The following is a 13,570-nucleotide window of genomic DNA, read 5'->3' on the forward strand; positions in this document are numbered from 1 at the left end:
AACAATGTCATTTAATAAGAACGCAAGACCCAGAGGAACGGCGGTCGCCAGGACATTGGCGGCATTCACTTCTTAATTTGGCCAAGGTCGCTTCTTGAGCGTGGCAGTTTAAGTTCATGGTGTGATATGGCTGGACCGGCCAAGATGCAGTGACTCCAAATGAAGAGTTAACGGCCTTTTATGTTTCTAAAAGTGCACTTGACAGGAAGGGCGTGTTGTTGGTGCAATCGATTTTGTTTTTGATTGTTGCTGATCGCTTCTACGGTAGAGATGACCGATCGAATTTTTACATCATTGTGAAAGGAGTGGCTCTAATCGCTGTTGTTCAACGATTTTAAACTGCAAGTGAGCATTTCGCTGCCATGAAACGAACATTGTTTGCGGTCCTCGCTTCACCCCGAACGTCATTAATCACATCTTTAACCTTCATTTAGGCCAAGAACAAGGAACCGAACCTGTAAATAGTACCAAACAACATACGCGTGAATCATGAGTTTCGCTCTGCGAACATCCGAAAGTCCATATAAAAGCGTGTTTCACTTCTACAAGGGATTGTTTAGGCCGGCAGGTAAAAGTCAGTGAGAAAAGCAGGAAAAGTTAGATACCAGGCCATCAAAACTTTTATGCTACACGAGGAAAACAGCCACTTTAGAGAGTCGCCATGCATGGCGAGTAATAATGGCCCTCTCGTCCACAAGGCTAGTAACTCTCTTGAACCGTATATGGGCCGCTACAACGTGCACGTTTTACACGTGCAGCTCTTAAATAAAGTTTAAAATGTCTGCTCGCATAAACAAGCGGCAAAGGATCATATATCTTTGGCCGCGGTGTACCTAAAAGTCATTAGCTCTGAATAGGAAAAAAAGCCCCGAAGGATAGGAGCAGAGCTACGTCGAGAGGGTTGGCACAACACGTCACTAAGCGCTTCTTTAGAGGAGAGCTGGCTGGGGCTTCGGAGTTCCCATTGAGGATAGCATACAGCATGACACGTTTTGAACGCCGTTCTGCCGCAGCTTGGCTACTGAGTGGAGTAATGGTCGTGCTTTGCACAGCTGCATTCTTGTATCAGGCTGGTTTGCAAGTGCAAAGGTACCTCGAGTATGCTCATCAGTCCGTAACCACTGAAGTAAAACGACAGGATCTGGTCTTTCCATCCGTCACCATATGCAGCAATAGTTGGTGAGTACTGCGGATTTCGTTCTCGTACAGGTGTCCAAAGTGGTAAGGGCATATGCATGTGATCCTAATTGGCCATTTCACAGGTATACTTGTAACTAAACTGCCAAGTTTATGACATAACACCGTTGCAGTGCTCTGTTAATGTTAAAAAAACGCATATTCAATCTCACTAAATATAAAAAACCAGTAGACATGGTTCAAGAACGGCGAACTGTTATTTGCCCACTTAGTTGATTAACTATTCATTCCACTAACAAGATAGCCGGGCGCAATTCTTAATCATGTGCAACATATTTTTTCGGCCAAATTATAATCACTTATGGCCGTTCTATATTTTGTTTGTAATGGCCTGCCGTGCGATGTTTGAAAATTATTTCAGAACCTCCTGCGGCTTGATTATTTACTGCAGTATGCCTTGCGATCCAAGCATTAAAACGTATTTCATCCTAACAAAAACCTTAGAGAAATGATAAGTGCAAAACGGTGCATAGTTTTAGACGTCACCGTGATTTTAGGGGTCTGGACAGAATATAGGGGCTAAATATTCCCTCAATATTTTCTAGGGTGAACAAAAGGTCTGCGGCATGTCTGAAAACACCTAAACTGTGCACAAAGTTCGGTCAGGTAAGTTACATTTTAAAGCTGGAATGGTTCTTAAGGAAGTACTGCGACATTCTGCACGGAATGAAAAGAAAGTAACTTTCTGGGCTTCCAAGGTCAATTAAGGAAATGCTGGGACATTCTGCCCGGAATGAAAACAAAGTAACTTTCTGGGCTTCCAAGGTCAATTAAGGAAATGCTGGTACATTCTGCCCGGAATGAAAACAAAGTAACTTTCTGGGCTTCCAAGGTCAATTAAGGAAACGCTGGGACATTCTGCCCGGAATGAAAACAAAGTAACTTTCTGGGCTTCCAAGGTCAATTAAGGAAATGCTGGGACATTCTGCCCGGAATGAAAACAAAGTAACTTTCTGGGCTTACAAGGTCAATTAAGGAAATGCTGGGACACTGCCCGGAATGAAAACAAAGTAACTTTCTGGGCTTATAGGCCGCGCAGCACAGTTAGGAAATACACTTTTTTTCATTATGAGATAACAGTTGGTTCTTACGCCTGTGCAACAGGCAATAAAAGTATATTTGTCGCATTTCAGGAATATACGATATAGTGAGCTACAGGTGCACAGGCACTTGAAGCACGAAGGGTTAGAGTACCGTGCTTTACGCACGCGTCTTTATAATGTGAAGGACGCAGCATAAACAAAGAAATTAGCGCACTATGGTGTGGTCAGCACACTGAACTAGTAATATCGCTGAGCAGCCAGTGATATACAGAAATAGCAGCGAGAACCATACATCGACCTTGGTAGGCAAAGATAAATGGCTGATAGGACGGATATGTCCTCTGAAGAACTAGGAGCATACTTCATGCCCCTATAGAATTCCGAGGATGACAGTTGCTTCAAAAATGCCTCCCTTCATCGCAGGAAGTGATCTTTGGAATTTTCCGAGCTCAGTACGAACCAGAAATGCGACAACTTGTTGGGTACAAACCCAAAGAAATTTTTGAATGTCATATGGAGTCAACGAACCCAGACTGTCAGTCGTTCAACTGTGTTGACCAGTGAGTATGAGAAATTCCTTATGACTGAAAAATTACCTGCCTAATAAACGGCAGTGGCGCCAAGAAAGGGATATGATGCGTGTATGTAACAACCTGATTTTAAACCCATGTATTGGTTGAAAGCGCTTGCACGTATTGGTAGCTGCTGTCGAATATTTGTAGTTGCTAGCGCATATTGTATGTCTGGCGCAGCACATTCATAATTTCTTTTTCTCTCGGGAGGTCGGAGGAGATCTGCTGCAAAAGCAAAACACAAATATCAAACTCGGACGTCAACCATACCTCTTACCCTCGCGTAAAGGACGCAAGTCCTAGATAAAAGCAGCAAATCATTTGCGCTGAATTGTTATCAATTCCAAGGCGAAAATTTGTTTCCTATTGAACATGACACTTTATTTTCTGTAACACTGCTTTCTAAGATAGTGACGTTATTTTGTGTTATCCATTTAGTATTATGATGTTACTTTAAATATTAAAAACGCTCAAGAGGAAAGTATACAACAGTTGCATCTTGCAGTACTCACCTAGGGAGCTGAAACGTGAAGGCTAACGAGCGGGCTTACGTTGAGGACAACGCAAAGAGCTACGGCATGGAAAATAATAGGTGTGACATTAAGGGATAGGAAGCGTGCATATAGGATAGGAAGGTCAGGGATGTAACTCGAGTTAATAACATTCTAGTGGAATTCATGAAGAAAGAAGGGCATTAGCAGGACATGTAGCAGGACATTATAACCGATGGTTCCTTAGGGTAGAAAACTGGATTTCAAGGAAAGGGAAGCAGGTGGAAATCTAGGAGGGCGGATGAGATAAAGAAGTTTGCAGGGGTCAAGTGGAGGCAGCTAGCACAGGACCGGGTTAATTGGAGTAGTATGGGAGAGACCTCCGTCCAGCAATGAGCATTTTCGGGCTGATGATGAAGTTGATGATGATTAAAAATAGAATTTTTGAACATCAGTTTTCGCACTGCATGCCGTTTTGTTTTTCAATTTCAGCATTAGGATCACATTTCTCCGCTTGCCAATAATGCTGTGTTACACCTTAGACAGTACGCTTTATGGGAGCGCTAACAGTCTCTTCAAGAAGTGCAGCACACCATGGCTTTACGGTAAGTCAGCTTAACCTTGTGCGTGAAAGCAGGCCTTTTTAAAAGGGCGATGACAAGGCATTTCGATGTATAGTAGTTTTATACATCTGTGAATAATATACAAGGCTATGATTCTGCTCGCAAAGTTTTAGTGCCTGGAGCGTGGCGCATATTACATAAAACGCGATACAAATCGGAATCGGGAAACTCTTCCCTCCGAGAGCAAAGGCAATTTTGAAATGCTCGTGTGACTTCACAAGAGAACAGACGGCGGGAAGCGTCGTCTGCAATGCAGGCTGCAGTATAAAAGGATATTGTCTCCTTTCATTTCCTGGACGATTGACATAGCGGTCGTCCATCGTGCAGTAGTTCCTGATGAAGATGTTACTGCACAAAAACGATAAAGAGTAAGATTTATTTTCTTCGGCACAGTTACGGCACGTTCATAGTCAGTGGGCAGCACGGCTGGGTTTCTGAGCTTATCGATACAATGCTCTGTCGCATTACACCGCTGACAGCACGGGCAACGGTTGCCTATCGTAGTAGAGTGAGGGATTTACCCCCGCGACGCCGACGGAACTGATCAGTGGACGGTCGCCGGATCTGCTTTGGTCAGATCGGATGCTGAGGGAGAACTGCCCTAACGGTCTGAGCAGCTGCGCTTGTCTGTGGCTTAACCGTGTTAGAAAAAGGAAAACAAGCAGATGCACTTCATAAGTTCCCACTTCTCGTCAGCCAAGGTATCTTGGCCAGAAATATCAGTCGGCGCTGAACTGCCGCCCGTTCCTCGACTATAGTAGGCCTAGCGCGAGTTCGCAGGGTTTTTGCCTGCAATATCAGCGATTACAGCGCGCGCATTCACAAGTTTCAGCGGTTGCATGTGACCATCAACTGAAGTTCTGGCAATAGTGACCCCAAATTGAGAACTGCTTATATCACAAAAGGCGTGCACATTGAGCGGGAAGCGTTGGTGTGGCCCTGTGTGACAAGAAATAATGCTCAGGGCAGCCGGCCGCTGTCCGTGTCGCTTGTGGGCACCCTGCGCAGGCCGGAGACATGGCATCCTCGGCATGCTCGGCGCTCCTTGCAGCACTCTTTTAATTTGTAAACAAGTAAAGGTGCAACTGGTGTGAATGGAAGAAAATATATTTTGGTGTTGCTACCACAGCTTATATTTTATGTCGTGCGAACGAGGGGCATACATCCACTTATACACAAAAGCTATGTGAACAAACACGCTGGGGGCACAGTCGTAATCCGTAAGGATCACAAAGGTCGCCTGTTATAATGATGCTTCTAAAAAAATGTAAAGTATTCAAATAAGTTCTTTTTGCGGACTAGAAAAACTATCAGCGACCACCGTCCAAGGGGTACATTCAAGAAGTCCAGCAGACACCGCGAATAGCAGACGACATGCGAATGATATGCCATTGTGATGTCAGCGGCCAACGGTTCCCAGACCAGCAAGCTGCTTTCGAAATAATAAAAATATTCATTCTAATCCATTTACTGCACTGAATGAGCTCACACTTTCAGAAATTTAAATTTCACGTATGCGGAAGGACATGCAATAATCAGTTTATGTTCAAATGTTAGCTGTCATATCTCCCTTAAAATGGTCATACGACATTCCACGACGATGTTTTCTTCAACGGCGTACAATTAAAACGCCTTAATCCCCTAGGCGGTATCGCAGCCATTCTATAAATGTACAGTACCTAGCAAAACAGCAGCTGTCTTGTTAAATATGATTCGTGCGGCGAACAAAGCTGATCGGGAAGTCGCTCCTGTATTCGATGTTCCATGAAGATTTCCATAGCAGCTGTCACTTCCCTGGTATCGCTCCATTGCACTTTCTACTCTTCCTGGCTCCTGCGAGCCAGAGTAATAAAACACTCGCTGTCGAACTGCATTCAATGTCTGTTATTTCTGACCTTCGCCACTGTTTTAAGAGACCCGCCTTCTTCCCGCTGTTATTGCCATATGTTAGTAATATTGTAACGAGAAGAAATATACTAGTGTTCACAAAATGGGATTGAATATATATAAAGGAAGGAACAACTATGGAGTAAAACAATGGGGCCAGCAGTGCTCGAAAACACTTCTCCTTCGTCCACCCCATTCCAGCACTCAGCTTTGTCCTCTTTTTTTGTTTTATTTAAACCAAAGGCTGTAACATAAGTACCGTCGGCGAAGGTAACGTATCGATGCTAGCTGAGGACGTACCAGGGGCGTGGCGGGCTTTGAACCGAACCACATGAAGGATATCACTCACAGGGGATGACGTCAGAGAAGAGACGGGACTAATTTCGTACGTCCCCTCTGTCACCTGCTGGAGGGATTGATAATGTCTAGTGAAGATGGGCAATAATTTTTTATACAGTCCGAATTGTCGAAGGCACCACAGCAGGACGAATTATCCTGGGGAGATGCGGAGGTCCCGATGTCAGTGGTAGTAAATTGTATCTTGATTGACTTGAGTTGCATGGTGAGACGATCACGAGGAACTGCGTGCGCGCGCCATGTTCACCATGCCAGTCGGACAAAAAATATAAAGGAGGAAAGCCGGAAGTGTCATGGAGGTACGAATTGTAAGCGAATGGGATACAAAGTAGTACTTACACCTGGCACCTGCACCATTACTGACGGGAAGAAGTATATGAAGGAGGATCGAAGATATATGCAAGGAAAAATAGCCGAGGAGCAAAAAATTGAGAAAACCCAGCTCTTGCACACACTACGTCTTCCTAGTCGACCACTCGCCAACACACCACTTCGTCCTTTTTTTTTCTCCAAGCATAACGTCGTGACAACATGTCAGTCGATGCGAGGTTAAATGAGATCCGATAGAAAACCTTAATTCATGCATACAGTCAAATTCGCGCTCGCTGAATCATATCTGCTTTAAAGCGCACTACTTTAACTAGAGCAGCGAGCGATGATGGTGATGTGGCGATAAATGCTGGTGAATGATGAGATTAAAATGTATAAATAGTTTCCTAGGTGGACACTAAAATGGCCCTTTCGCTTTTAAACCCTTTGTTGAAAGATTAGTGTGAACCAAACTACACAAACAGGAATTTACATATTACACCTTTGTTGATACCCCAAAAGTTTGAATAACTTTGAATAAATTTTTATCTCTTTCTTTCTCTCTAGCGAAATTTAGGAAAGCTATTTCAAAACGTATTTTTTTTAAATATTGCAAGATTGCACCATAATCGTTAAAATATCTGCCGATCCTTCGCGAAAATGAGCGTAGAGATTTCTATTTGTATTAAAAAGACCCCGCATTAGCTTTCTGTTGCAGTTTAACAACTTGGTGTGAACGCACGACAAACATGAATGCAAGATTTCGCTAAGGATTGGAAGACGACACCATATATTTGGACATTGACTTACAACAATCCACAGTTGCATCACAATTATAGTTGAAAACGAATCACATTAGCTTCCTATGGCAGTTTTATCTACAAGATGCGAGCACTGCACAAACTTTAAGAACAATGGTTGCTACACGCCGGATGGTCATATCATTCCCATCAACATCTTTAAAACACAGATTATCGTGTAGTAGCCTCACAGTTATCAGTGGTGTCCCAGAAAGCTGGACATGTAAACACAAGAATCTATCAGTTTACATCCTTCGATTATAGATGATTGCTTTTTAAGGAAATATCAGTTATGGCGTCCAGGCTCATTGCTTCTCTTTAGTATGTGGTTCAAAGTGCAGAGATCATTCGAGCATTCGTAAATGCTGCACATCTGTATCGGGAATATGCACCACATGTAAGCGATGTTTCTATGGCTATCATCACCAGAACTGCGGATACGGCTTCACTTCATCGAGAAGAACACCCTGCGTCTGATGACCGTGCTCCCGTTCCCGGTGTTCGTGCAGCAGCCGAAGCTGTGCCAGCCAGAACGCAATGCGGCCTTCGCGCTGGTGCCCCAACAAAGCTACGACATCGCCATCAAACAGGTTAGCTCACGTAGCGCAGCTCCAGTGCAAACATTGTGTCACACATTGTCCAAGTCCTCAGCGAGTTGCTAGTGTTTAAACGCGATAGCGTTAAAGGCCTCGTCATTGAAGAAATCCGGGGTCGGCGTTGTGAGAGACGTACAACGAGCATAGCTTTCGCTGGTACTAGCTGGCAAGTTATATGTACGTGTACTGACAGGCCGTCGTGTTCTGCGACCTCAAAAAGCGGTATTACCGCCTTTTTCACAAGGCCTCTATGCGCGCCTCTCCCCTAGTTCAAAACATACCACCAGCTTCACTGCGCAAGCGCAGTTCCTGGCCTCTTCATGGCTATCGACGCAGCCGAAGTTGATCGCGGAAGCCATGCGCACTTCATATTCGTGACAGGCATATGCAACAGACAGCGGTAGCTGTCAAGAACACATATCACCATTTCGCAGGTGGCTGCGTCTCACAAGGACGTTTTCAACTAGTAGCAGACAAATTTTCAACCCCTTCCAGAGAGCGGCACATTTTGCGAAAAAGGCGTATTGGCAGGCGCTTCTAACTCGGGTTTCAATTTATTATATATGGGAGGGAGAGATGGGAATGCAGCATTTCCCGCAATAGCGTTTAAAGCCTAAATCCACAAAAAAAAATAAAAATAAGGCGTTTTCAGCGCTGTGAGCCATAATCACAAGAATGGCTCTGGCAGGTGGCGTGGTCAAGCGCTGATTCGTCACTTGAATGTGTGACTCAACTGCATCACATGATACCACAAAGTTGGGAGGACCGGTCAACCCGTGTTTCTGATTTGAGTTGGGAGGGTGGGACAGGAATGAACCAGAGCTCTTGTGTGCAGAGCCAGGAGTCCACGCCGGAACTTTTCTACGGCTTGATTAAACCAAGGCTTTACACCTGCGAGATGGGTAGCTGGATAACGTGGTAGCTTAGAACTGCATGCCAATAAGAACGTGTAATATTAAAGGCCCAATTAAGTTAAGAGTTTGTTAATTAAGCAAGCATAAACTACACACATACGCGAAAGAGGAAGTAGAAGGGAAGCCGCAGATGGGAGTTATTAACGCTATAGCATCATACCCTTAAACGCGCCTTGGTTCGAAATTTTGAAACAAAAGAACTCCAAAAGATCATTAGTGTTCTTATTCATGGCGAGCAGTCGTGTTACTAAGGAAATAATTATTTAATAAATGGTTTTTCATAAGACGCCCGTTGGCATCAGAGGGACCTTAAAAGTGCACTTAGTTCATCATCACTGGGTTACAAAGTGGCTACAAGTTACAAAATTGGTCTTTGTACATTACTTTATACACCACCAAATAGAAAACCGACCCTGTTTCTGAAAAAAATTCAACGCTCCATATATATGCACGACGGGCACCAAAGGTGGAGTCACACATCTTCCCTTATGACTTTTCATTTGCGACAGCAAATGAAGAGACGCCTGCCTTCCCCGTACACTTCTCAGTGCAAAGACTACAGCAGCGTTTGCGTAAAGAAAGAGTTCTACGGAATCCCATCAAAAGAGGTAAACACGAGTTCTTTTTCAGATCGGCCCATATGCACAAAAAGTGTGAATCGGAAAAAGGAACACTCCGCAACAATCGAGATGAAAACTGCTGTCAAATCCTAAAGCCATAGCTCTCTCATCTCCGAGTGAACTTTTTAAGTTAGCTTAAATTGACGAAAAAAAAAAAAAATTGAAAATGCCTGTTTTCTAAAGCAAAGGGTGCATGGTTGTTGATTTCATAGGCGCAATTTCAAGAACCGTACAAAGCACTCATAATAAAATCTAGGCGGAGATCCCGAAGTTTCGAATTAATAATTGGCGCGCTAAAATATTTTATCATATCTTCATTTCATTTCAAGTCATGTATTCAAACATGCTTGATGACGAAAGAAATGGAACTATGCTCCTGCCATATGTCGGACCACGAATACTCGCCTATGTTCAACGGGAAGATATGCAACATCACCGAAGGAAGTGAGTAAAACAAAATATCGACACACAATTTTCACCCTCTATGCCTTATTGCTATCTGCTAAAGAAATAATTGTCACAAAATACGGTGTATAAGACATCAAAAATCCTTCTGGGTGTTCTTAATTCTGTGATCACCTATCGCACTGGGTGGTAAAAAAAAGGCATGTAAGTACAGTTAACTCTAATAGAGACATAAAAGAATGGAGCGCTAACTACGTTGCCGGTTAAGCTCTCCTAGAGGATCCTTAGAGATAAGTAAAATGCTAAAAAAAATGAAGCAATGCCGCATAAAGACTGCGATCTAGGGAGGATCCGAGCAGTGGGCTTATAGGGTGTTAAACCTAGTAGATATTGGCTTTCCTGCTCAGATAATACCGCGTACATTTTCGAGCGGATAAAAAAAAAAAAAAAAAAAAACGTTTCATTAGTATGCAATGCACGATAATTTTCGCAGTTTGAATTACAAATTGACTCCTTGCGTATGGTGGCAAAGGAGCATTCCCTTTATTCCTCGGTTTTTTGTGAACGCCTTGTTCTTATATCTCTTCCAGAGGATTGCTGGGAAGCTGCATATGCTGCAAATATATTTGTAGCTTGCGCAGAGCAGTGCCAACCATCCTGCGAGTAAGTATTTTCTCACTGTTTCCTAGTTAAAGGCCGTTATTGGGCTGTGCTGCATACACCTTTCGCCGAAAACATTTGTGAACGACTCCCACCGAAATATGTTTGCAACCCTTGTAAAGAAATCATATGTTCTTTTCTAAAAGCATCGTAATCCAATCGTAACAGTGAGGTAACCATAAAATAAATTAGGTCATTTAAGTTCAACATTATGGTCAACGGTAGGTGGGGGGTGAGGGAGGGAGGAACGGTGAGTCAGAGAAGAGATGATAACTCCCATAATCTTAGGCATAGTCTACAACGATGCTGTAAGCTTGCATTCGTAGATGTCTGATACCGGTATGCTGTATAGTAAAAAGCGCCCGATTGACAAATATGGCGCGGTGCTTCGTTGAAGTAATTTAGAACTGACAGTTAAATGCAGTCACGCTTCTTTTTTTTAGAGACATCACCTACGATTGTCGAGTCACAGGAATACGAACCATTCCGGTAAATATTTTTCCGTGTGATTTATGGAAAACATGTTCTATATTTTGTTAAAATCGACATTTTTGTTGCAGAAATCAAATGGATCTAAGGAGTGAGTAGTTCATGCAATAACAACTTACATTGTTAGTCGAAAAGCAATGCTGGCGCCTCTTTTCAGAACTGCGTACGAGCTAACGATCCGATTTGCTTCGGATAGCATGGAGCTTGTAACAGAGCAGCCCTCCATCAATGTAAGTGATTACGTCGTCACTGTCCAAAACGGTCAGATTAATTTTCAAAAAAAAAAAAAAATTCTGTTTCTTATTTAAAGATGGTTGGGCTGGTTGGTTTGTGAGTTTTAACGTCCCAAAGCGACTCAGGCTATGAGAGACGCTATTTAAAGATGGGTTTTGGTGGTTCAGTCGAAGTGCAAGTGAGGTCATCCTTACATTGTTGATGACAGCAATGACCTTCGTGGCAGAAATTTATTAAAACGATAAACATTTCCTCTATGGCTTCATGGTCTTTGCTTTTATACTTTTTTGTCGACTTTTATTTTCCCTCAATAGTACAGTGAACAAATGACTGATGACACTGCATGGGCAAGGCCATTTAGTTGCTGTATTTCTTCCGTTTGGTGCGCTCCTAGTGTACCCTCCCTTTCACAAAATAAAAATGCATCATAGTTATATTCATATGCTATACTCGCGGAGAACATTTTCTGACTATGCAGCCAAGACTACAGGGGCGGAGCTTACTCACGGTGTTACTACACACTGTAGTTCTGCATATTGGGCCTCAGTTACGATTTCGGTTTCAGTTCCGCCTATACTTTAAATAATAGGTTTTGATCCGCCAACGAAGCAGAAATGTGTTTCTTTACACTACTGGAGGCTCAAGTTAACGTAATTTCGAGGTTAATGAATGCCCCGTGCTTGTACGTTGCCGAAACAAGTGCATTGTAAAAGCGTGCTGAAACCGGCGGGTAAGCGCAGCAGAAGTAGCCGACGTACGCTTTTTTGGGAATCCCGACAGATGGCGCAGCCATTCTGTTTGCACGGCACCCTAGTTTGTACCGCGTAGTGTACTATTCTTAAAATGCACTGCTTTTGCACTTTACTGGCCTACATTGTAGTAAAACATTGATGTAATAATAACATGGACATTTCCTTAATGGGGCAAGTTCAAGTTCAGGCGTTCAGTCGTGTCCGACTCTTCGTGACCCTATGGACCATGTCACGCCACGCTTTCCGGTCTCTCACTATCTTCTTAACATCACATAGCTTCATCTGCAATGCCTCGAGAATGCCATCTAACCATCGCGCTCGCTGCCTACCCCTTCTCCGGCGACCCTCAACCTTTCCCAACATCAAATCTTTCTCCAGCGACTCCTCTCTTCTCATCAGATGACCAAAGTAGCTGAGCTTTAACTTTAGAATTTGACCCTCCAATGAGCAGTCAGGGTTTATGGTCGACAATATCGACTGATTTGATCTTCTGGCAGTCCAAGGAACTCTCAAGAGTCTTCGCCAGCACCACAATTCAAACGCGTCAATTCTTCGGCGGTCAGCCTTTTTCACAGTCCAACTCTCGCATCCATACATCCTTAATGGGGCAATATCCGCGAAATTTATGAAGGAACTATATTCTGCTGCGCCCTTATCTGATGCGTTTCGGATCTATAGCATTGGCTGCATAGCCACAAAAAGTTGTCCAGGAGTATATTAATTCTATCTTGCCGCTTGCGAGAGTAGTATGGTGTACTTTAAGGTGATACAAGTGTCTGGCTACATTGGCGGTTACCTGGGAATATGGCTTGGATTCTCCTTGCTCAATATACTGGAGTACTACTACAATCTCATCAACAGGTGAGGAACCTTCAAGTTTCTCTCATGCTCACTCAGTGCACATTAACAATGTTGGTTCATTCGATGAGTAAGTCTAAAAGATCAGGATTGTTAATACGAGGACTTTTATTATTCAGCAATGACCAACAACAATATCCCTGCATGGCTACAATATCATTCCATGCATTTATGAGACAGCTAGTTTCGCACCTTGCTTGCCCCTAAGATGGCAGAAAGCCGGCAATTTTCTACGTTTCTTAAACTTCATGTCTAGTTTCTCAGTGCGAACAGAAAATGCAGGTGTTTTCGAGATTGTAATGATCTTGAGTAGACCACTGAATTAAAGATAATGAAACAATTTGCTGCACTATATTGTATTCTTCATGGACCCGATGAAAATGGTTGTAAAAGGTTTATGCGCTTTATTTGTTGCGCACCTGTAAACTGTTTCAGACCATTACAACTAACGTATCATAGGCTTGCTTATCACATGCAGCATTGCAATATACAATTCCGGCAACTATTCCTCGTAATTAATATTCTTAAATAAAACCGTATTTATTACTGCGCGAAATTATTATGCCAAAGTTGACTGAAAGGGAGTTTTTAGGAGCATAAGAATGGGCATTGGGAAAGTGCATGGTTTCTGTTTGTTCAGGTGTTTTTCCACGCCCTTTTTTCTGCAGCAAATGTCCGAACTTCAGCCGGGTGACATTCAAGAAGCGTCATACAACTGCTCAGGCACAAAAAAGCAGCCACATCCCTGGAACGAGGCACATTG

General features: G+C 43.2%; 1 protein-coding gene across 1 annotated transcript in view; it reads left to right on the forward strand.

The window, feature by feature from the left end:
- Nucleotides 1–1,033: 1,033 nt before the first annotated feature.
- Nucleotides 1,034–13,570, forward strand: part of LOC146185153 (uncharacterized) — a 12,566-nt gene continuing 29 nt past the window's right edge. The window contains exons 1-8 of the mRNA XM_084607762.1: nucleotides 1,034–1,179; nucleotides 1,743–1,803; nucleotides 2,664–2,800; nucleotides 3,796–3,908; nucleotides 7,709–7,869; nucleotides 9,299–9,397; nucleotides 12,713–12,810; nucleotides 13,476–13,570. The exon at nucleotides 13,476–13,570 is cut by the window's right edge and continues 29 nt beyond it. Of these exons, the coding sequence (XP_084463888.1) occupies nucleotides 1,034–1,179; nucleotides 1,743–1,803; nucleotides 2,664–2,800; nucleotides 3,796–3,908; nucleotides 7,709–7,869; nucleotides 9,299–9,397; nucleotides 12,713–12,810; nucleotides 13,476–13,570 (910 nt within the window). The remainder of the gene's footprint in view (nucleotides 1,180–1,742; nucleotides 1,804–2,663; nucleotides 2,801–3,795; nucleotides 3,909–7,708; nucleotides 7,870–9,298; nucleotides 9,398–12,712; nucleotides 12,811–13,475) is intronic.

Source organism: Amblyomma maculatum, chromosome 6 (genome assembly GCF_055883805.1).
Source record: "Amblyomma maculatum isolate TAMU_Amacu chromosome 6, ASM5588380v1, whole genome shotgun sequence".
In the NCBI taxonomy this organism is placed as follows: domain Eukaryota; kingdom Metazoa; phylum Arthropoda; class Arachnida; order Ixodida; family Ixodidae; genus Amblyomma; species Amblyomma maculatum.